General features: G+C 39.3%; 4 protein-coding genes across 4 annotated transcripts; 2 read left to right on the forward strand and 2 right to left on the reverse strand.

The window, feature by feature from the left end:
• Nucleotides 1-184: 184 nt before the first annotated feature.
• On the forward strand, nucleotides 185-5,065 carry cUnh11orf16 (chromosome Un C11orf16 homolog; the record flags this gene model as incomplete). The annotated part of the gene is made up of 8 exons (XM_080876332.1): nucleotides 185-213; nucleotides 1,159-1,350; nucleotides 1,734-2,096; nucleotides 2,187-2,311; nucleotides 2,380-2,533; nucleotides 3,161-3,392; nucleotides 3,616-4,098; nucleotides 4,872-5,065. The coding sequence occupies exons 2-8, from the start codon at nucleotides 1,159-1,161 to the stop codon at nucleotides 5,063-5,065; spliced, it is 1,743 nt and encodes a 580-aa protein (XP_080732458.1). The 5' UTR covers nucleotides 185-213.
• Nucleotides 5,066-5,178: 113 nt separating this feature from the next.
• akip1 (A kinase (PRKA) interacting protein 1) lies at nucleotides 5,179-8,217 on the reverse strand. The gene is made up of 5 exons (XM_080876334.1): nucleotides 6,940-8,217; nucleotides 6,274-6,498; nucleotides 6,057-6,131; nucleotides 5,839-5,970; nucleotides 5,179-5,482 (listed from the first exon to the last, which is right to left on the reverse strand). The coding sequence occupies exons 2-5, from the start codon at nucleotides 6,427-6,429 to the stop codon at nucleotides 5,333-5,335; spliced, it is 513 nt and encodes a 170-aa protein (XP_080732460.1). The 5' UTR covers nucleotides 6,430-6,498; nucleotides 6,940-8,217; the 3' UTR covers nucleotides 5,179-5,332.
• A 140-nt stretch (nucleotides 8,218-8,357) lies between these two features.
• Nucleotides 8,358-12,999, reverse strand: rpl27a (ribosomal protein L27a). Its single transcript, XM_080876335.1, has 5 exons — nucleotides 12,904-12,999; nucleotides 12,223-12,286; nucleotides 12,052-12,127; nucleotides 9,421-9,595; nucleotides 8,358-8,533 (listed from the first exon to the last, which is right to left on the reverse strand). Exons 1-5 carry the CDS (start codon nucleotides 12,904-12,906, stop codon nucleotides 8,405-8,407), a joined length of 447 nt encoding a protein of 148 aa, XP_080732461.1. The 5' UTR covers nucleotides 12,907-12,999; the 3' UTR covers nucleotides 8,358-8,404.
• On the forward strand, nucleotides 12,293-23,031 carry LOC308392946 (uncharacterized protein). Its single transcript, XM_080876333.1, has 11 exons — nucleotides 12,293-12,763; nucleotides 13,487-16,643; nucleotides 17,940-18,019; nucleotides 18,288-18,485; nucleotides 18,616-18,755; nucleotides 19,439-19,619; nucleotides 19,706-20,286; nucleotides 20,376-20,499; nucleotides 21,378-21,452; nucleotides 21,652-21,804; nucleotides 22,337-23,031. The coding sequence occupies exons 4-11, from the start codon at nucleotides 18,306-18,308 to the stop codon at nucleotides 22,538-22,540; spliced, it is 1,638 nt and encodes a 545-aa protein (XP_080732459.1). The 5' UTR covers nucleotides 12,293-12,763; nucleotides 13,487-16,643; nucleotides 17,940-18,019; nucleotides 18,288-18,305; the 3' UTR covers nucleotides 22,541-23,031.
• The last annotated feature ends 1,674 nt before the right edge of the window (nucleotides 23,032-24,705 follow it).

The following is a 24,705-nucleotide window of genomic DNA, read 5'->3' on the forward strand; positions in this document are numbered from 1 at the left end:
ACATCTGCAGAGATTAGTGTCATTTTTCACAGCTGCTGTTTTTGTGTAGCTGTACCATAGCAACTGTAGCGTGACCCGGCCTGCCGACTGGGAGGTAAACAGGCCCTCCAGTGGTTATGAAGAGGGCCAGCTCAGGCTCGAACACCATGGAAACCGACATAAACAATGGGTTAAAGTTGTTGTCTGCAGCTGACTGTGATCGACACAAAAAATGTAGGTAATGTAATCTGTGTTTTAAATGTGTTATATTTCAATTGTAGTGACTCATGTTTGTAGCTGCTTTCTTTACTGAAAGAGGTTAATAACTGTGTTTGCTATTTTTGCGGACATAGAAAGAAATGTTTCAAGTTTCTCTCCGTATTTGAGTCAACTTGATGGAAGTAGATTTACTTAAGTCCTCTAACTTTACATTTGATTAGACTACATGCTTTTATTCCACTACATTTATCTGATAGTATGGTGAATTTGTAGATTTGGGGTGATATTACAAAGTACAATAAAATAAGAAACGATATATATAATATTAAAAATATATATATTAAAATGTGAAAAACTACTACCCAGCAAAATATAAAGTTAGTACATACAATATATACAGTATATGTTCAGTATATATAGTCACACATGAAAGTAATTAAATGAGTCCCATCTTCACCTATTGCAACATTAAAGAGACGTACACATTAGTATATCAGTTATTCCAATATGATCCAGTAATATAGACAGTTCTAAAGTTGGCCTCTTTGCATTATGACTAATTGGAATAATTATTAAAAACATAACATTAAAAAAAAACTGTAATTTATCTATAAATCTGTCTAATTTATCTATACATTTAGAAAAGTGCTGATTATTTTTCATAAAAATTGATGCAGGTGCTCAGTTTAAAATTTGGTAAAGTGTGTTCTAAAACAAAAAAAAAATCTAAATAAAGATTAAAAAATGTTCACAAGATATGTAGATATTTTCATTGTTATGTGTTTTGTGCTTTTTGATAATATGTTACATTTGGCCTAAATATAGTTCAAAGATTTTCAGGTGATTCCTCGCCCTTTCTCACTGTCTTTTCACTATTACAGTTTACAAAAAAGGCAAAAAATAAAAGAAAACTGTGTGATTCCTTCCCATTACCACAGTGTTACTATGACATCTGGACAGATGGTGACATGTGAGGCTGCACTGATACCACTGCTCCTGGGAAAGCAGGGATGCAACATCACGTTTGTCCTGGAAAGCTCTGAGAACATGAGAGCTGTTCTGGGGTCAGTGAAACACCTGCTGATCCAGACGTTGCTGAATAAAGCATCTCACAGGGACTCTCTCTTTAACATCATGAGCTTTTCAAGCAAGGTGAGGGGGATCTGGTAATTTGGGGCTTTTAATAATTTCTTTGTATGCTCATTTCCAGGGTAGAATGGTTGTACAGCATACTATTAACTTAAAACAAGAATCAGGTGCACTAGTTTGAATTTCTTTTGGATTTTTGATCCAGTGAATTCACACACAGGGCTTTTGATCACAGCTGTGCATGAAGTCAGTCAAGTGCAAAATTGAGTAAACTCATATAGTATACTACCTCACCTTTATATGATTTGATTTTTAAATAACTAATCACTCTTATTCTTTCATTTTCTTCATTTTTTTAATCTCACCCTGAGCTTTTAGTACTTTGAGGACATTTTTTTAAGCTTGAGCAGAACCTCAGATTTACTGAGTCTTTCTTTCCCTTGAAGGTGACCTGCTGGTCCTGCCACATGTGCTCCTGTGCTCCTGACACAGTGTACACGGCTCTGTCCTGGATTCACTCCATCAGCTGCAGCTCAGGCGGAGATCTCTTGTCTGCTCTGAGTATTGCTCTCACCGACCCTGCCTGTCATGCCGTCCACCTTCTTTTCACAGGCTTTCCTGATCAACCAGAGGCCGTGCTGAGAGCTCTTCCTGCACTGGCAGTTGGGAGGCCTGTGAACGTTTTCTACCTGCAAGATATAGGAAATAAACTGGACAGAAACACAAGGGACTATCTGCAGTCTTTCACACAGACCACAAGGGGGAGCTGTTATCTGATTCCATTCGATTTGAATGGCACGCTGGAGAAGGTATAGACTGAGAATTGCTCGGTAGTTCTAAAAAATAGGCCCCACAGTGACTGTGAGTCTGAGTATGTGTGGTTCTATTACTGCTGTCAGGTGATTCCTCTGTACGTTGCTGAGAGCCAACCATCACTGCCAAGCTTCAATCCAGCCAAGTGGTGCTGTCCCTCCACCTCTGTCACAATACCACAGCTGCACCACATATCTTCACCCCTGCTCAGGTCTAGTTGCACAATTTTTAATCTTTTTAAACTTTGAACATTGTTTTAACAACAATTTAACACTATAGGAGCAGTCGGAGTAATCCCAATCTTCCGGTTACCTCCTGTATCCTGTCTGGTCAAACCCTAAGCAGCCCAGAATTCTTCCCAGGATGCAGAGTCCTGGCCAGGAGAGAGCGGGATGGCCTTTATTACATGGGCACTGTCATAAAACAAATACAGGTGACACATGACCATTGAATATTGTTTCTACTACAGCTAATACGGGCTAATTCAGTTATTTACTCCTGCAAAAGCACAATCGTTTTAAAAATGAAACTATACATTTACAGTATTTGCTGACTTTAAGTTTAAGGGTATTCAGCCACACCACTTTTAATGTATTAGCATCCGGATGAGTGCACAGGGGCACATCAGCTGCACTGAGCAGGGCTCTCATTGACTGACTGCTTTAATAAGCACTTTGCCCAAAAATTGTGCCCAGTGTTTTCCCAATTTTCCCATCTGTCCCAGCTGTCACAGCGTCAGTGGTGGAGTAGATCTAGGTAAGGTCGCCAATCTCTCACAAGGCTCTCCTTGTGCCATCCCATTTAAAAAGTGGTGGGAAAGCTCCTGGTCTTCAGAGGAAAAGCAGAATAAATATAGAGCATTTAATCTATTGTGACGCAGCTTCAGTACAATCCAACAAAAACTGATCATAAAAATATAACCTGATGAGCCGAAGTTAAAAAAAAAAAAGTTTTAGTGTCAGAGTCACTGCTCTTATCCAAAAGTCAGACGCTAACGGACTAAAAATCAAATTTTAAAAAAGGGACGAGTAAATATTTGAAGACTGTCTTCCAATTTTAGGGCTGCAGTGGAATTTGGGTGGTTGACTTTGACCATGCAGAAAGCGCAACGTTTGAGATTGCCTCCTCCCAGCGCCAGCTCGTTTGTTCACTTGACATGGTCAATGACAGCAGAGGTTGCACATGCAGGTTGGCTCCTGGCGACGCTGTCCTGTCACCATGGGAACAAGATCTGAGAAGATACGGTCCAGGTCAAGTGGTGGCAGCCACAGAACATAGAGATGGTTATGGAGGTACGGCAGAAGTCGTATATTTTATATTATAACATCATCATATGACATTCAGTGGTGTGGATACAATCAAGGATATTTTTCTTTATAGTCAATAATTCTAATGAGACCGTTTTCAAACGGGAGACTTGTTTCCTAAGATAAATATTCATATGATAAATCACCAATGTCTGTTCATGATCACCATCTGTAATCCACTCAAAGGGCTCACCTTTCCTTCCTGTAGGTAACGGTGTTAGACGCCTCCGGGTGCTGATGTGGAATAGTTGTGTGTATGTGCTTCCTGAAAGTCTGCTTTTGCCCATTTCTGCTTCTCGTCATGCCAGAATAGTACGGGAGCTCCAAGCAGTCACTCACAATCAGTGCTGCAGCTGGCTTTGTGCCCCCCAGCTGTACTGCACCGACTGCTGCCATTCAGCATGTGCCTCTTGCTACTGTTCATCCTGTTTAGTTCCACCCAGCCTTGGAGCTAGCTTTGGAAAATCAGATGAACTTGATAAAACAGAGCAAGTCAAGCAGGTGGACCGCAGAGATGCAGATGTGAGGACGAGTGATCCCGAGTTGCCATCTTCCTCCTCCTCCTCATCTCTTTCCCATGATGAGACTAGAGCATCAACTTCTCCTTCACTGAAGATAAGAAGTAAACAACAGCGTCCTCCCTGGAGATACTGGAGAAGAACTGGACCAGAACCACAGCACAGGCAGCCAGGTGAGAATCAGACACACACTGAGTTAATAAGTTCTGAAGAAGTTCAAAAGAAAACTGGAAACAAAAAGAAACCTTGTGAAAAAATAGATCACAGGTAGATTCCACTGGAGATATCACATAAACAAATGGGTCCTACAGTGTTTAAGGTTAATGACACATTTACTGAGAACACTGGAGTGTTACTGTTAGAAGACAGGAGATATTGAAATTGAAGACATCATGACAAGAGATCATGTTTAAAATCCCTTGTTTTGACATCATCTACTTAAGTGAATGAAATTAAACATTTCAAAAGACACTGTACCTGACCTTATGTTACCTGGTTGAATTTTTGTTAGTAAACTCATAAATCAGTGTATTTCCATCTGCTAGTCTGTTCTTATCCAATCTTAAAAACATCCGATCCTCTTCGCCTTTTTTGGGTGTTTTACTGGAGACCCCAGTAAGTGCTGTGTAGAGTGGTCCTGAAATCCTTTCGATGATGTTTTTCATATTTTGACTAAATGTTATTCTCTGTTACCTTTATAGCAGATGCTGCTTGCTACACAGTGTGGGCACACATGAACACATGCATGTTATTTTTGATGTATTGTAAACAAATGCATTTCCAGTCCTTTTACCCTCACGTTTAATGGTCACAAATAAGTGCAAACTTGTCTCACAAAATGCCAATAAAGATGCAACATGCTGTTTTTGATGATAGCAGTATACAGTATGCGTTCTGATATGTGTGCAATATGCATGAGCTCAGATGGAATTTTTTTTTTGTGCAGGGAGTGCTGGTCCCCGGAGGACAACCCAACCTGTGAGTTTCAGCATCCCTGAACCACAAATTAGTGCCTCACCAAATCACAGCTCCCTGTTTCAGTCACTTCCTGGCACCAGAGGAAGAAGAGCAAACATTAGAGACATTTTGTCCACAACCAGCTTCAAACCTCGACCACCAGTGGGACTGCAGTCTCTCTGAGAACAATGCCAATATATTTACATATTGTCTCAGTGTAAACTCATGTACAGTGCATGTTGAAGAGCCAAACAAAAAACTGATTACAAAAATATTTTATTTCAATACAATGATGTGGTCTTAGTGCAGGTAAGAATGTGTTTAAGTGCATTACAGTAAAATAAAATGTAAACTCTTAATGCAAAAATCTATATACAAGAAGCAAGAAACAAAGAGCACGTGCAATGGTCAGTTGTTATTAAAGGGTGACAGGTTTGGTCAGCTGAGGGGTCAGAGGTCAAAGGTGAGGTTGACACTCTCCCCAGCTTTAACACTGACCAGCTGAGTCTGCTGCTGTGACTCTGCCACACTGGCAGTGATGGCATATGTTCCAGGTGAAAGCTCGATATAAAAATCCTCACTGGATCCAGACACGCGGTTCTGAAAGCAGCAAATAAAAAGATTTTAATGCAATGATTATTTTTTACATTTTAGATGAATTAAAGTCAAACTTTTGACAACATGTAAATAGTAAAACTCAGGCCCCCAAACTGAAATGCAAACTTCATCTATACAACTTCAAAGGAGTTTCCTGAATTCTGCTGGTACTGTCTATGCCACTGTAAAATGCTAACTTTCTGAAGCCTCCAACTCAATTTTTTGTTTCCCTTTTCCACTTTTTTGGCCAACAAATTACCTACTGTAAATTGCTTAAATATAAAGCCTTAAATGCTCTGGGTTTGTCAGCCTCTGAGCTTTTCCTATTCCAAATAATCAAAAACACAACGCAGAATTACTTGGTATTTGTCGCATTTCCTGGTTGGTAGCGCAGCTGATGTCTTTGCAGATGCTGGCTGTGTGTGAAACCTGGACATGTGGTTCTTTTCAATGTCACTGGGCTGCGTGCAACAACCAGACTTGTAAAATCTCTGCAACAAAGACAAAATCCATATTTTATTCTCCCAGGTCTGTAGCTGAAGTCCACATAGAGGTGCTTTGGGACATAGTCACTAACTTTGCAATGACTAGTGGTTTGTGCCATGAACTCAGCGATTTTTGCAAAGGCATCATCAAGCTCTGTGGGATTTCTCTGGAAAAGCAAGAGATGAAAAGAGACAAGCTGATAAAAAAAAACAAAAACAAACTTTGAACAAAGAATTAAAAGTATTTATATTTAGATTACATTATAAGGTTATATTATTATAAATATTAAAGGCGAAAGATAAAAGCACCTCGTCAGCTATATCTGTGTCTTCATCTGCCATAGTGGGGTTTTGGGATGCAGTGCTCGCCCAGTCCACACTCCGCCTGGAGGCTCGCTGCAGCACCTCCAAGCCCAGACTGGCAGAGCGCTGCAGGGAGGACTCCAGCCAGGCTTGGCTGTCCATGGACAGGTGGAGGGAAAAACTCAGGTGCCTTTCACCCAAGGAACGGGCACAAAGAACGCTTTAAGATCGCTTTACAGGACACAAATATTGAAAAGACAAGAATTTAATTGTAAATATACCAATATAATACAACAAAAGAATTTATCACTTACTGGGATTTTTTAAAACTAAGATGTCAAACTGCTCTGTGGATCCAGCATATCTAATAGGCATCTGATTTTTCTAATCTGATATTGAGAAAACCCTTTTTCAGCTGCTTCGTAAGAAACACAATATGTCAGAAAACAAGTTAACAGAGCTACATCAGTACAAAAATAAGACTGTGTTAACAAATCTTGGCCAGTTAACAAAGATCAATGTTTTTTTTTCCCCTCCGACAAGGTTTGAACCAACTATAATCACCTTAAATGCAGTGTGGGAAACAAGAACATATGGGACGGATATCCTAGAAACAGCGCATGCGTGCAAATTAAATCAGCTGGGCTGTCACTTCTTTCTGAAGCTACTTACTTTGAACTGTTAAACACAGACCCGTTTCCCTCGATGGAAGCTCAGGAACACTGAGACGTGAAACACTTCGAAGTGCACGCCTCACATTCTAGAGCATCACGTTGTCACATGTAGAGCACATTCTGCTTATTCCAGGAACCGTCAACAAACCTCGTGTCAGGAGACTTCGTCTACCTGCTCTGCACGTTTAACATGTACGCAGGTTACTGGATGCAAAGTTAGAGAAAACTGTGCTCCGCACACTTACACTCTGGCTTTGACGTTTCCCTCGTTTCAGTCGCATTCACGTCACGCTTTTAGCTGCTTTCAAATGACACGGCAGGAAATCCTACATATTAAAGCCCGCCCCTTAGTGGTGGAGGAAGTATTCAAATCATGAACCAGGGTGAAATTTATGCGTTTACCTTACCTTGTTATCTTTTCTGTGCGGTTTTGTGGAAAACAAATAATGAATATTTTGATTGTGGATTAGTCTGCATTTCTGTTTCTATCAATCAGCTAGTTAATTCATATAACCTCAAATAAAAATAATAAAAAGGAAACGCAAATAAAAGTGCAGGACTGTCCCTAACTATCCTTAATCTGCAGTGAAAGTCATAATTGAACTTCTTAAGTTCATGTTGCCATGTCTAGCACACTGCCAGTGTTTCCAAGGAAAGCTCTTAAAATGGACAACTTTCATGACAAACAATTACTGAATTGTTTCAGCTTTGCTTGCACACAGATACAATTGAGAAAACTTTAATATTTACTGATATTAAAGTTTTATTTTTGACTGTTTTATTCTATACATGACTTGTTAGATACACCATTTCGGGCCTCCAGTCTACAAAACAAGCTGTTAAGTTATATCTGGTAGTTTGTGTTGGGTATCACCACGTCCCAATAAACAAAATTCTTTTAAAGGTAGCAGTTTAAAAGCAGCTGATTAAGCACTATATAAACAAGTTCCTCAGAAATTTGAATATACATATATTTTGCCTCTAATTAGAATGACGTGACAAAAAACATCAGAATTAACTTTCTGACCATTTCTTTAATTGTTCAATGTAGTGCTGACTTTCTGAAGCACATACGGCAACATTTGTATTTTTTTGGTGAGTTTATATTATTACCAAAAGCATAGCAATACCGTTTCATTGTAAGTCATTAGAAACGACTGACTTTTGCTATATTAAAAGAACCAAACAGGAAGTCTGTGCATTTTTGAATATTGTTCAGTCTGTAACTTGGACACTTGTCAAAAAGATTTTACAAGGACAAGACCAACAGTGCTGAGGATCCAGGTGATTTCCTCACATGAAAAAGTTTCCACTGCTCCTCACACCTTTCAATCAAAATTAACAGCATCTCTTCAGTTTCCATGCTAATCAAATTGCAACTTAGGAGTGGGGCGAAAAAAATTACACACACACCAGTTTCCATTTATACAGTTTATTTCTGCAAAAACACACAGACAGGATCGTTATGCCATCAGCACGCAGGCTCCTCCCGCTGCCTTGATCTTCTCCTCGGCCTGTCGGCTGAAGAACTTGGCCTTGACGATCACAGGCTGCTTGGGCAGCTTGCCTTTGCCCAGGACTTTGTAATAACCCTGCAAAGTAAAGCACAGGTGGAGATCATTATTTTATCTGACAATACACTGTAATATTATCTAATAAGACTAACAGCTAAAACTACGACATGTAAGCCAACCTAAGATGAACTGATAACCACCACAAACAAAACCACACTAGTTAAGTAAAAAAAGTCTGTCGACCCAACAAAACAAACGTTAGACATTGGCTTGGCGAGGAAAAAGGATGCTGGTTCAACTCTAGCCAGAGACACAAATCCCCTTTGGGGTTGCATCAGGCAGAGCTATGCCCAGTATAACTTTCTGTAAGAAGGGAGTGTGCTAACGTGAGCACAATAAGCAAAATGCAGCCAAACAAACAAACAAAAGTCAAGTTTTAATAGACAAGAGTAACTTTTCTATTAAAATGAAATTATGTTTACAAAAAGAAATAATTTTCAATGACTGAAAACAGGAAAATTATCTGGTACAAATCCAGAATTTATAGCTCTTTAAAAATGTAAATGTCTGAGTATAATGTTGTGTAAAATGGAGGGAAAAAAAGTCCTGAAAGCAGAAAAATTAAGGAAAACCAAGAAGTCTTAAATCTGTTTTATTAGCACCACGTACACTTTTGCACCAAATTCATCAGAAACCCATCCAAAACATTTAACTTTCCACTATGAGTGTTTCAACTGTTTAAAGGACACCTGTTCTTTAAAAAAAGAAAACGGTTTCTGATGTCTGATTCCAGCTGCTCAACAACAATCCAATTTCCTAAGGTGATACTCAATGCCGACAAGTCGACATGCCACCACCTACTCCAAGCTACAGTAGAGGAACAAGAACTCCCGTAAAGATTTGAAAGGTCCAATTATTATGACAAGAGAACATTTTTAATAATAGCAAGATTTAGCAATACTTACAGCGCGCACAGCATCGATGATGGGGGCAGGTCCATCGGGCTTCTTGCTGTAGTTGATCCTGGTCTGCTCGCTCACCAGTGTCCACAGCTTGTCCAGGTTGATGGTAGGGCAGTGGGAGGTATTCCTCTTCAGGTGGTAATGTCTCATGCCCACCTTACCAAAGTATCCTGGATGGCTGAGGACAAACACGAGGAAAGAAAATGAAATCGAATGTTTTCAAACTAGAGAAACAAACACTAATATTTTAAATATTAACGTTTAATTGAAGTTCACTTTTGACATTCAAATTTAGTGGAATAGTATAAACTACTGCCCCAATTCTAATGTGATGGGTGCATCAGCAAGGTGTATTAGAGTGTTTGTAACTGCCCATGTGGATGACTGGACTATAGGGGAGGCCAGTCGGTGAGTAGGACCAGTCTTTAATCTAAGAGGACTCAAGCACACCAAGACAATGAAGTCTGTCAAGATGAGACTCTAGTCTCTATAGAAACATTAGATAAATGCATTTCTCTTCCTACAGCCTTTTTTTTACAAGCAGGTAAAAACTAATCAGCACATCTCTTAACTGGACAGCAGAACTAACCCAGCATAAATGTGTTCCATAGATGAGCACAGTCCCCAAATTGGGAGAAGGTTCAATAAATTCTTTGTGTCCATAATACACAGTATCAGTGCACTGCTCTCCAGATCTTTCAATAATATATTGCATGGCAGTTTTCACCAAGTAGACTTGGGTTGAGTAAATAAGCTCCGTAGTGGGGATGGTCTACCATGTTTCTGATTTACTGGATGAAATTTTTACTCTTTCTTTGAAAATGCAGCTGTTTAGGTATTAACCTACAGAAAGACTGACCAAGCTGCTGTGGTGGCATCTCAATCAGCTACCTCAACTCTCTTCTGCCTGTGTGAGGTACACTCCAATTCCACTGCCCTACAGTGACAGTAGTCCTTGTTCTGCTGTAGCTCACCAAGGCTGCGGAGCAGAACAGGGACTATTGTCAGCAGCCACAACTCAGCTGATATAACTCGAGTCTGACTACAGGTTGAGGGACTTGCTGAATTTGCCGCCGATTAATTTTGTTATATATTACAGCAAGCTCTATAGTACACAATAATATATTGTTAAAATAAACTATTACTGTAAAGCCTCATCTAGGAAACACTACAGCTATATAGAATAGGGTGATACATCGAATATACTTGATGTATCACGTGTTTTCCACGAACGATGGTTAAAATGGTTTTAACATAAACATCAAGTGGAAATTGCCGCAATATAAAGCTGTCTGGGGGCAGGGGGGCAGGGATAGCTCAGTAGGTAAAGTGGTCGCCCCATGATCGGAAGGTCGGCGGTTCGAATCCACTTAACGGCTACCCTGAGGTACCCCTGAGCAAGGTACCGTCCCTACACACTGCTCCCTGGGCGCCTGCTTAGTGGGCTGCCCACTGCTTCACTGAGTGAATGGGTCAAATGCAGAGAAAAACAAGTAATTTCCCCATGGGGATCAATAAAGTATCCATTATTATCATTATTATTATTATTATTGTCTGCATGCAATTCACTGTCAGTTTTTTTTTCTCCTACACGCTGCAAATGCATCATTAATCCCCCCTCCCAACCGGAAATTTTTTTTACCTGTGCTGAGCATGCGTGTTTACTACCTGATAAGGAAAAATATGGCGACAGCCGGAGTTACAGAGGAGCGAGCGAGTGAGACTGTTGTTTGGATTTCACAAGGAGGAGACAAAATACGGTAATTTGCAAGACATGCCATAAACCTACTGGCACAAAAAGTATCACGAATTTATTCCATCAGCTGAAAAGTCATCCACTGCAAAATGAAGCCTGTTTTAAACCCTGCATGTCAGCGTCTCCCACACAGCAAAGGAAACGTTAAATAAACCAGCTGTGATACCTGCGACGGTTGTAGGTTAGTTGTTTTTATAGCCACTATCTAAACGTTCATTCCTGTAATTTAAGGGCATCACATTTTTTGGTTCACAATTTTTATGTTATAAGAACAAAAGAGCATCTTTCTAATCTCAATTGTTTTAATTTGTCTCGTGAATTCTTGCCGATGTCCTTTTTTGTTGCTATGATCTTTTGTTTGTTAAACATCTAGTGTTGACCACAGAAAGACTTACTGTGACAGTATTGCCATTTGTCAAAAACCTCTGTGTGCAACAAATGGAACCCCCCCCCCCCCCCCCCAAACATTTCAATTCATTCATATATTATTGTCAAAAATATAAAACAGTTAATTTGAAAGAGTATAGCAGTGCAATTTTAAGCTCTATATGGCTGAAAATAGTTTTTTTTTGTGATACAGCCAAAAATGTGACATTAGATTTTCCTCATATTACTCAGCCCTACTGCTTTAGCCACAAAACCTGGCTTTATCTCTAAAGGAATCCAACACAACAACCGAAATCATATCAGGCAACACTTAGGGACATCATAATCTAACTTAAATATCTGAGGTAAAAGCATACTTCTGTGTATTTTTAGACATATTACCTTACAAAGACTTTTATGGCCAAATACAGGGAAGCCAGGTTTACTTGAGTTCTACTTTACAGTAGTCACACTGTACTCAAATTTCACTAATATCATTATGAGTGACTTACTATTTGTCGAAATTGATTCTGTGATGATGCATGCCACCAGCATTACCACGACCTCCAGGATGCTTCCTGTGCTTGCCTGTGGAGAGAGTCGGTAAACGTTTACTCCATCTCCATATCGTCCGGGGATGAAAAACAATCAATTAAAACTTGTGTCAAAAAGAGTATACTCACCAACGCGACCATGTCCGTGGCTGACATGTCCTCGGAGTTTCCTGGTCTTCGACTTCTTGGTAGGCTGTGAGCAAAGATTTTGCAGTTATTGTTAAAAAAAGGATGAGGTTTATTTGAAACATTAGCTCCCGTCTAGCAAAGCAACAGACTTAACAGTCCGGCAGGTCGACTGTGATGTTAGTCTGCTAAGAATCTGTAATAAAATGAGCATACATAGCATGTTTTCCCCACAGAAAAGCTAAAGTAAACCGCTGAGTTTGTCCCCGAGTACTTGCATGCTGCTTAGCAGGTAGGAGGCTAATGCTAGCTCAACCATCTTTATCGGAAGGTTTAACGCTTTATGCCAATGGTTGTTTCAGGGTTACACCACCACCACCACCACCTTGCACATTTAACTCTCACTACCGTTGTCAAAAAAATTACAAATGTTTGTTTTCTGCGTGTGGGTAAAACTAGGTTCCCTGCTAGAGCCGAGGCCCAGGAGAAGCGACATATCACACAGTGAACCCATCAAAGTCCTCACAAAAATGAGTAAATAACGGTAATAACACCCAGCATTTATTCCTACAACATGAGTGTATTATAAGACACCATCTAAAGTGGATTATTTTATACAGGTTAGTAAGGATGGAAGTAGATTTAACCCAGTTTGGATGCACAGGGATAAAACGTAGAACCTACCATCTTGGAGGCTAGTTGAAAGAGGAACGGGATTCGGAACGAACGCGATTTTGTGCGAGATTTGCCCCCAACAATACAAAGTGCAATAATTCCATAGCGACATCTGGTGATTGAGGATCGAAACGACACAAGAGTCAACTGAAAATTCGCTTTCTTTTTTTAAGTCCAAGAAGACAATTGTGAATTTAACAAAAAAAGTGATACGATTAAAGTCTGACATTGATAGAATTAAACGGGTTCTACTTGTATTTTAGCAATTAAATTCTCATGTTACATCAAACAAATATATATTTGAAAACCCAAGCTAATGATAATAACTAATCACTATGCAAAAATAATACATGAATATCCTTCTGAGATCCAGAAGAAAAAACTATTTAGATATTTTCTTTAGATAATTTAAGTACAGTGACTGATAAACAAAAGTTGACTAATGTTTTGTTTGTTTACAGAATGATGTGATGTAATATAACAACATTGTTTCTGTTTCTGGTACAATGCCTTTTTATTTCATGAAAATTACAATTAGATGAATGGAAATCTAACATTTACAGAAATCATCCATTTCTACAATTTTGTGCAGCCATGGATGCCGCCACGTGCCACGGACCTCACGCCGCCATCACGCCGCCACCTGTCACGACCTCTGCATGAACCTGAACCCAAGTCAATTCAATTCAATTCAATTCAATTCAATTCAATTCAATTCAATTCAAGTCAATGTTATTTATATAGCACCAAATCACAACAAAAGTCACCTCAAGGCACTTCATAGGTACAGAGAAAAACCCAACAATCATATGACCCCTATGAGCAAGCACTTCACTGGGTCCCTGTCTGTTCATCACACTCGGGAAATCTAAGCCTGCTGGCTTCATGGACAGATAAAGTTGGGAGTAAACTGCGTAGAAGTGAAAATGGCTGCTATGCCTTCTAATGATTCTGCAGGCAGCATGTATAATGTAAACAGAATTAAGGAATCCTGTGGAACTCCATGACAACTGTGTGAAGAGGACTCTCCATTTACATGAACAAATTGGAGTCTATTAGTTAGATATGATTCAAACCACTGCAGCACAGTACCTGTAATGCCTACAGTATGCTCTGATTGCTCTAATAGAATATTTTGGTCAACAGTATCGAACGCTGCACTGAGGTCTAGCCGGATAACCACAGAGATGAGTCCACTGTCAGATGCCATAAAAAGATTATTTGTAACCTTCACTAAAGCTGTTTCTGTGCTGTGATGAGCTCTGAAACCTGACTGAAACTCTTCAAATAAGCCATTCATCTGCATTTGATCTGTTAGCTGTTTGACAACTACTCTTTCAAGGATTTTTGAGATGAAAGTAAGGTTGGACATTGGCCTATAATTAGCTAAGACTGCTGAGTCAAGAGATGGCTTTTTAAGTAATGGTTTAACTGCTGCTAGCTTGAAGGCCTGTGCTACATAGGCATATAGGTTGATTATATTTAAGATTAAAGCATTAATAAATGGCAGAACTTCTTTGAGCAGTTTTGTAGGAATGAGGTCTAAAAGACACGTTGGTGGTTTGGAGGAAGTAATTACTGAAATTGACACAGAAGGATCTATTGGAGAAACAAACTCTAAATAAATATAAATGGCAAGTCGACATGCCACCACCTACTCCAAGCTACAGTAAAGTAGAGCAACAAGAACTCCCATAAAGATGTGATCTAGTCCTTTTAACTGAATGAAAGGTCCAATTATTATGACAAAAACTGCTAATTAGAGACGTTTTAATGAGAGAACATTTTTGATAATGGCAATACTTACAGCACGCACAACATTGATGGGGGCGGGTCCATCGAGCTTCTTGCTGTAGTTGATCCTGGTCTGCTTGCTCACCAGTGTCCACAGCTTGTCCAGGTTGATGGTAGGGCAGTGGGAGGTATTCCTCTTCAGGTGGTAATGTCTCATGGCCACCTTACCAAAGTATCCTGGATGGCTGAGGACAAACACGAGGAAAGAAAATGAAATCGAATGTTTTCAAACTAGAGAAACAAACACTAATATTTTAAATATTAACGTTTAATTGAAGTTCACTTTTGACATTCAAATTTAGTGGAATAGTATAAACTACTGCCCCAATTCTAATGTGATGGGTGCATCAGCAAGGTGTATTAGAGTGTTTGTAACTGCCCATGTGGATGACTGGACTATAGGGGAGGCCAGTCGGTGAGTAGGACCAGTCTTTAATCTAAGAGGACTTTTTCATAAGGAAACTTATGAGTTTTCTGATTTTATTGTATATTGCTTGTGATTTAGATTTGTTAGGTGTAGTTCCTTTTACATCTCCCCTCTCTGTGTCTCTCTGTTCCCTAACTCTCACTCTCTGCTCCTCGCTCTCGCCCTTTCTCTCCATCTTCAGTGTTTTTGCACTTGTCTTCGTAGCCTTGTCTCTGTTCCCTCCCTGTGTTCAGTGTATCTAGTCTGTTTCGTCTCAGTATTCGTTTCTCCTGGCCTTTTGTGTTTGGTCCATCTGTTTCCTGTTTTATTTTGGTAGTCTTTGCCCTGTGTGCACTGTGTTCTGTTTTGCTTTCGATGTCCTGTTAGTTTGTAATTAGTTCTAGCTGTGCTCCCACCTGTGGTCCAACCTCTCGTTATCCTGTGTATGTGTTTTAGTCCTCAGTCTCCCTCTGCTCATTGTGGCTTCGTGTGGGTCCTTGTGTTCTGTGTTTCCCTTGTAACTTCCTGGCTGCTAATTGCTAGTTGTCTGTTTCTAGCTTATAGCTCCCAGGTTCTAGTTTCACAGTTTTAAATTTTTGGGTGGAGTTTCGTCTTTCAGGAAATAAAGCTTTTAGTTGATCTCTTTGTTTCTGAGCCCTGTGTTTGGCTCCTACCTCTGCCTGCTATACAGCCGAACCTTGACAGAAATAATTCTGGGTTTTCAGGTCATGTCGCTCACTAAAATGACCATACATGGTTGACAGAGGGCTGAGTGAGATAGTTGCTGAGATGGCAATCAGACATTAGGAAGGAAAATGCTCGGGACGTACCAGTTTTTGAGGAACCTGAGCAGGGCTAAAATAATGAGATCCAACGTCAATTATGGATAAAAAGTGCTTAAGAGGGGTCTCACCTTCAAGAGGGCTTTATTCTTTTCCTCTTATAAGAGATAACTTTGATGGACTGCCTAATCTTGAAGAATCTGTCTCGACTTCTTGAAGTGACTATAACTAGGAACTAGCAAATTTGGATGCTAGGTTATCTGACTCATGCCATAAACATCTCGACAGTTCATTAGGAGCCGCATAGATTCCACACATGGGGCTTGATGTAGTGGTCTCAGACACATGTCCTCCACAGAGGACAAAAGTGAAATGCCAGGTCTTACAAGACTATGATATTATAATAACTATTTCAACATATAATCATCATATATAACAGTACCCTGACACATTATGCAGAGAATATAAACCCTGAGTAAAAACACACACAGGCTTGGATCACGTGCACACAGTTAAAGATGACGTGTAGTCACACATGTCCACGTAGCTTTATTGGGTTTCTGTGGCGACGCAACCGCAAACAGACACAGTTAAAGGTGATTTACATAAAGTCAGTCTGTTATTCAAAGTTTGAGTGAAATGTCCAGCGTGTAACTTGTCATTGGCCAGAATAACAGGTTGCAAAATCAGCCTCTGAAGGAAGGTAAGACACACCTCTGCCATGCCACCAGCTTTTTGCAGCCCTAGAGATCAGCACCACTGAACAAGTAAGGACATTTTTGTCATTAATCCCTAATCTATCTTGTGTATATATATTTAATGTGTTTGAAGTTATACTTTTTGTCTCTATTTCAGAAACAAGGAAATAAAGGTTAATATAAGAGATAAATAATTCTGTAGAAGCGTGTCCCAAAGTTTTGTTCTGCTTTGAAGTATTTCAATTTGATGCCACTTTACTCACACGAAACCATGATAAAGATTTCATTTGGCTTAAAAGGGGAAATATGTATCATGTCAAAGAGTCCATCTCAAATGTATTTTTCTGGCCTTTGTAAAGAGCCTGGCCATCAGATTGAGGAAAATCTTTACTAAATTAAAAAAGTATATAGAAAATGTTTTATTAAAATTATCTTAACTTCCACCAACAGGAACAGTAAAACAAGACAGTGAATCAGTTATTTGCAGTCTGATATATGAATTGATAAAAGACACAAACTCCAATGTTGGTGTTTCAAAATTTAAAAGGTTATTTTTTATAATCCCAGTTCCAGAAACATTTGGTTGTTTTGTAAAATGCAAATAAAACAGAATGCAATAGTTGTAATACCTTGAAAACCCATATTTTGTTCACAACAATCAGATTATAGACAACGCGTTAAATCTTTAAAATGAGAAAGTGCACCAATTTTAGACAAATATTAACTTTTCATTTCATTAATGTAACTTTGTTGAGATGTGTTTCTGCCTTCAAATTCAAAATCATCTTATTATAAATGATAGTTTTTCTCAATTTAATCATTTGATAGCTTTTCTGTGTAAATGAAATATGAGATTTGCGAATTGTGCAAAACTGTAAATAAAAGCAGAATGGAACAGTGTCCAAACGTTTTTAGACTTTGGTTTGTACGTTAAAGAGGAATTCCATCATTTTTACAAAACAAAGCTGTTTTGTAAACAAAATCTTTTTATGTCATTAATAAAGTTTGAAAATAAAGCATAGGGGTTGTTTTGTGGCCAACCACTGATAGAGCTACAGATTTATTAGCAACCACACACACTGTCACATTGTTTTTGGCTTTACAATATACAAATATTTTCATAGCTGATTTACATGCAGAGCTTTTATTTTTACACCCTCAATATATCTTTTACCTACTGGACAAAAAGGCATCACATGATTACTGGGAAACGCATTAAATATTAAATACCTGTTTGCTGTTTCTATTTGTGAGCTGTGCTGAAATATCAGGGGGCTGAGGCTGAATCTTCACTCCACCAATCAAATCATTTGAGTTCCCCTTGACACTGGACACATGGAACATTTCTATTCCTCTTCTGCTCAGCTCACATCCACCTGAGGACACATTCACCTGACTTTCTGAAGCAGACATCTTGTTTTTTCATCACTTGGCTTCAAACTGAGGTAATGTTTGATCATAATTCACCTAATACCTGATTCCTTCTGTACGTTAATGTGATGTAACTTTTTGTTATGCTCATAACGTCTCTTTTTGTGTTGTAAAAGTTACTCTTTGTGCAAATGAGCAGTTATATTAGTGTTACATTGCTGATTCTTAATCTACCTCTTTTATGGTTTTGTACTTTTCCCCCCCCGGTCAAACACTGAGCACACAGAAGATTTTAAACCATCGGCTTCTTCTCTGTTTTCTCTTCTGTTTTTTCACCCCAAGAGGCCCAGTCTCCTGGAGATGGCAGACTTGCCTCGCAGACGCTATGGCAACTTCCCACAAAGGCGAGCCACCATGTTACCATGGGTAGCCAAGTGTAGGGTAAGGCTGGCACTGGAGGCCATGCCATCTGAGACTGGTCCAAATCTGGCAACCACAGCAGAGGAACCAACCCCCCGGGCAGAACATGTGAATATAGATGTAAACAATGTTTTAAAGAAGGAGGGATTCATCACTACAACTAGTAGTAAATGAGAGATGAGTAAATGGGATTTTAGAAAGATGAAAATAATGCAAAGTCTCTTTTTTTTTGAATTTTTAAACAAAATAGGTCAGCATGACTGGATTCTGTGAGGTGGAAAAGGAGCCAAACCAGTCTTATGAGAGAAAAACAAAAGCAACATCTCCGTCATCTGAAAAATGGGAAAGGCCTCCAGACAAAAGTGTTAAAGCTTTATTGAGAAGATTAAGGTAAAAAAGGGGAGTATGCTGCGGTAAAGCCATGTTGATTTTAAAGGATGACAACAGAGCAATGGATGAACCTAAAGTCCTCTTTATCCAAACCAATCTATGCTTTGGTACGTTACAGACTGGGCAGCCAGTTTATAGACACTTTTATTGCCAGATCAGATGGTGACAGATATCCACGGTCCACAGTGTAGTAGAATACATTCATTTGGACTTGAGTGCTATTTATAGTTTCTGTAGCTGCATGATCATAAAGCCCAGCAAAAGTCAGGGTGACATAGGTTTGGGGTCGTTGTCATGCCTGTTCCTAAATTGTTTCTGTTGTGTATTGCCCTTTTTTGGGGAGGCACTGGGGAATGTTGTTGCCTCAAAGTGGTTTTCTTGATCTGCAGCAATGTTTAGGCAGGATTGTTTTTGTTTGTTCTTTCCATGGGTTTAAAATGGAAAATGTTCTTATGAATTTTACACTCTTAATGCTAACCTTTGATAATCACTTTTAAAAGCTTGCCCTATCAATGAACTTCTCCAAAGTCTTGGAAAATGCTGAACTATTTCTTTATCAGTGTTGTTTTTTCCATTTTTGGGTGAATCCGGTTAAGAAATTTAGCCTCACTGAGACTTTATGCTGAAAATAATCTTGGTAATGGAATTGAAGACACTGCCATAAGACACCTTCAATTTCACAGGATTCACCCAGAGGCCCAGAGGATTCTGGGTAATTCCTGCATACCTGTAGTGAGCCTGGAGCGTCTGAACTTCCAGTCTGTGTCTTTATCATCACTGCAGCCTGTGGTGTCTTTGCAACGTCTGCCTTGCCAAAAACAAGCTGAGCTCTGTGACAATGTGTCATTAAATATTTCTGAACAGGTACAGAGCTGAAGGTCTAAACACTTTCATGTACAACAAAGATAAGTTCTTTTTTTTAACCTCTGTGTCTTGATCTCTGCTAACAGAATGGATTCAGTCAAACTGAGGAAGATATACTGGAGCTAACTGAAGGATCATTCCAGCCTAAACCAGTAGAGCCATGTGATCTCAGTCCAACATCCTGGACTGAACCATATTGTCCTGACAGCTCCCTTTCTGGAGAGCCAGAGCAGGACTCAGGCTTTGACTGTGACTCTAATCCAGATCAGCCTTACATCCTGTTTGATTGTGGATCTGATGATGGGAAAGCTGAATCTGAAGCATTTTATCTGGATCCAGATCCAGAGCAGACTCTGGTTATTGAACTGGATCCAGGAGAAGAAGAAGCAGATCAGGACCAATGCCTGCCCCCGGAGGATGAAGTTGAAAGTACATGTGTGGTTGATATAATCCAAGTGGACGATGGTGAAGATCAAAGAAGTGAAATTAGATGCTTGGGAGAACAGGCCGACTCATCCACCCAGCAGCCTGGAGCTGAGGCTGGGACTGAGGAGAGTGAAGATTTCTGCGCTGTTTGTCTGAACGGAGGAGAGCTGCTCTGCTGTGACCGCTGCCCCAAAGTTTATCACATAGGCTGTCATATACCTCCTCTCAGCAGCTTCCCGCTGTAAGTGCTGTGTGAACATACAAATCTGGATATATGACATATGGGTTTAATGTGTTTTTTCATGGACTGTGGTCCTGTGTATTCCACAGAGGTGACTGGGTGTGTACTCTGTGTAGAAGTGAGCAGGAGCCCGTGGAGGCCTACGACTGTGAGATCATGGACTCCTGCGAGGGAGTCAAGGCACCTTATACACTATCCAACCTGGACCAGAGGGTAAGGCTGGTTTAATTCCTAAATTAAAGCTATAATGCTTATTTTCATTCTGTTGCTGTGAAGATGGCCTTAAATATTGATCCTTTCTTACAGGAGATTGTTTGGTTCAGACAAATCTGGAAACAATTCACTTAGTTTTGGTGAGAGAGCTGTCTGGGGAAGAGTGTGAAGACGCCAGGTCACACACACTTACTGTGAAATTAAAGGACTATTAACTATTAAAGGGCTACTCTCCAACTGAAATTGATCCACCGGTGTGGCAAGAATCCACACAATTTTAAGTTGTGTAGACTCATTTATGACTCTCTCTCTATATATATACATTTGTTAAGGTTTAAGCTTTGATTTTATTGCAGTTTTTGAGTCCAGTTTGGGGTCAACATTGATTAACAGACTTACAACAGTAATATTTATTGGTGCAGAAGCTTTCTATTAGACAATTAATGGCCAGAGTGATGATGAAAACAGCTTGGTTTATTGCCCCCTCTGCCCAGACTGCTCCCTCACCAAAATTAAGTGGATTGCATCCAGATTTTTCTGAAGCAAACAATCTCCTGTGCAAAGTGCTTTGAGTGCTTTAATAGAGTAGAAAATTTGCTGTATAAGAACCATTTACCATTTATTGAAAACCATAATTAATAACACTTTATAATATCTGTAATAATTAAAGAAAACAGTATAGTATTAATAAAGTATTCCTGTGTGAAATATATTTGGGCCATAAATGACTAAAATACCGTGTCACGTGAGGGTTATCAATGTTTATTACACAAACCAGATCAGCCTGCGTTTTCACACTCGCCTCTATCCTGTGTAATAAATCCGTGTTGTGCTCCACTGTAAAGAAGCTTGAACTGATTTTGCTCTTTTGTCTGCAGAGATGTGAGAAGTTGACTCTGCTGTTATACTGTCAAATCCTCAGCGCTCCTTTCCATGAACCTGTCAGCCCTCTGGTCAGTCCAACAACAACAAATCACCTCAGCAGTAATGTAACATACATGAGCACCAAACGGTTTAAATATACAGTGCATATTTATATATACAGCAATAACTACAAGACATCGCTGTTAGCGAAATTGTTACAACCTAACTGAGGATGTAAAATGTTCCACCTCTGTGATCTTACATCAAATCTATGCTCTCGTGTGCCAGGCTCGAAACTACTACCAGATCATCAAAAGGCCCATCGACCTGTCAGTGATCCGCAGGAAACTGGACAAGAGCAACACTCTCCACTACTTCACTGCTGAGCAGTTTGTTGATGACGTCTTGTTGATGTTCAAGAACTGCGCTACTTTCAATTACGTAAGGAATATGAGCGGATTTCCCACTTTGACCTAATTTCTGGTATAATTGAGTTATTCCTGCACTGCAGTCTGTGGAGATAAGTTCCACGTGTATCAGCAAGCTGGGCCTCTTTCTTCACATGGGGCCTGCCAGTCAAGGTTGTGTTCATCTGCAAATCAAGTATCAATCAAATCTCTGGATTTACTACTTATATCTACCAGGAATGAAGATGTTTACAGCCAAGGCAGTTATTATAATGTATATTGGAGGAAATCTGTAGTCTTTGATTTTCTTTCTCCTCAGTGCTGAGTACATGGTTATGGCATAGTAGACAATATGCCATGGGAACGTGGATATTTGTGTAAACTGTATGGTAATCAAGTAAGTGCTGAGGTATTTTAAAATAAGTTTAACCAAAATAGAAATCTGATTTTGAATCTGGAAGGATCACCTTGCACCTGCTTGGTCTCAAATATTTATGACTTTATTCTGGTAAGCTAATTCATCATAGGTCACTGTGGGTTGTTTTTTCTCTCCTTGTGCTGTGCAGCCAGACTCAGAGGTGGCTCAGGCTGGTCGAAACCTGGAGATGTTTTTCTTGAGCAAACTGAAGGAGATTATTCCAGACCGGACATTCCCATCAGCCAACCAGGGCACAACAGACAGAGCTCGCCTTCAGTGGCTCCACAGGAAGAACAAGGAAAACTCCAGAAAGAAGAGAAATGTTTTTAGCGGGAAAAAATATTGCCTATAACTTGCAATTTATTAATTTCCTTACACCTCTCAAACATGTTGAAATTTAAGTCTTTAAAAACTGTGACAATAACATTAATAACTTGTGTTTTTTATATTAAAAATACATGTCGTGGAACTGAAAACTTGTCACATTTTTCAGGGATGTTCATGGAATGAAACAGAGACAGATGCTATTTACAGTTTTTAAATGAAATCAGTCAAATCAGATCAGTTGCATGATTTATCATTTTCATATTAAAGTGCTCATATTAAATAATAATATCAGCTTATGTAAAAGTTATCCTGATCGCTTCCTTAAATACTCAGTTTCAGGCTGTTTGTTTTACTATTGGCTCGGTATAATGTTGATAAAAGGGAATATCCTTAATATAATCTCAGGTACACATCTCTGACATCTCTGATTGGCTGACCTCTGTTTATGAGTGGTAGCCAACCAGAAGAACATTAGCTTGATAGAAGAACCAAGCTAAATGGCTTATTTGAGGAGCTGCTCATAGGCCCAGCATTACTCTCGTAAAGACTAAAAATACAAATTGAGTTGTAAATGAGCACAATAGGTCTACTTTAACTCTGTTATTGTTAAATCACTGCTCAACACTGATTTTAGGTGATGCAAGTATACTTTATACAGTAGACAGAAGGCTTTCCACCTTTTCATAAAAACTACTTCATAATGGTGCATTGGCACATGTGGCATACATCCCAGCAATGTGGGTTTGATGACAAATAAATATCATTAAAATGGTTTTGGTTGATTGTTGGTTATTGTGCTTCTGCAGTTATCACAAACTTTCCCCAGCAGGGGGAGCCCGTGTAAGACTTAACACTGGAAGGACATCTGTTTTGAATGTACCCTCAGTGCAAATTATGCTATTGACAGTGAGTCCATTATAGCACAAGAGGCTTTTGTGTCCCACTCCCCATTTATACCATCTTATCTATCAACTTTCATCTTTATCTATCCACTTTCTTTCTTAATACCTACAGTTGCTCTGCCTTCGTCTTATTGTGTGGTTAGACTTCACATAAAAATAAATCCTCATCCATGACAGCATTCAGTTTCATAATTTATGACAAGTAAAAGAAAAAAAAAAGATGTAAAGCCCGAAAAGGCAGCAAGTGATGTATTAAATCAATAAAATTCTGCCTCAAAACTAAAAACAGTTAATATAAAATGGAGAAAAAGTAAAACTAATGTCTGGATTTTTACCAGTGTGTTCAACCAGAGAATTGCAACTTTGGAAATATTTATCTAAATTATAATCTAAAGCTTGATTATATTACCAGCTGACAGTAAAAGTAACAAATAAAGAATAAAAATAAAGAAATCAAGAAATGAGATTGGAGCTGCAATGAAGAAAAAGCCCAAACAAAAACAACAGAGTTTCAATAATTAAGTTACTTTATTATGTTTCTTAAAAAATTACAATAACAGCACAAAAATGGTTAACAGCAGCTAGCCAGGCAAGCGAGTGTCCAGGGCCGCTAATTGCCTTAAACTAGCAGCAGAGATAAACCAGTCTGTGTGTGTGTGTGAAGGAGGAGGGGGGTGTTGTATCTGGGGTCCACTCTCCTACAGTCTGATTTGCCACCTTAATTGCTGCAACCGTACTCACCACCATCAAGCAGAGGGCAGCATAACACAGGGTCACCACGGGGTGAACCTCCACTGGTCCACAAACACCAGTAACCAAAACAAAAAAGGGAGTTACTAAACATACTTTGGATAGTGAGTGTACAATAAATCAACTTCCCCACAAAAATACAACCCGAAAGTCAAGGGGGGATTGAGCAATGGGCTTCAGGTGTCTTTATTCAAGCGCCGATTGAGAAATTAGAGGAGGAGCCAGGGTTTATCTAAGCGGGGCACGTTTCAGTCTACAATTTCCCCTCAACACTAGCAAAATGAACACTGATTAGGTGATATCAAAACTTATTTTAATACTATAACTTATTTTTCGCCAGAGGTGTGGACTCGAGTCACATGACTTGGACTCGAGTCAGACTCGAGTCATTAATTTTATGACTTTAGACTTGACTTGAAAAAATGTTCTAAGACTTGTGACTTGACTTGGACTTTTACACCAATGACTTGGGACTTGAATTGGACTTGAACCGGTTTACTTGAAAAGACTTGATATTTTACCCCAAATATAAAATTTA

Source organism: Rhamphochromis sp. 'chilingali' (assembly GCF_963969265.1).
Source record: "Rhamphochromis sp. 'chilingali' genome assembly, chromosome: 2".
NCBI classification, from domain to species: Eukaryota; Metazoa; Chordata; class Actinopteri; order Cichliformes; family Cichlidae; genus Rhamphochromis; species Rhamphochromis sp. 'chilingali'.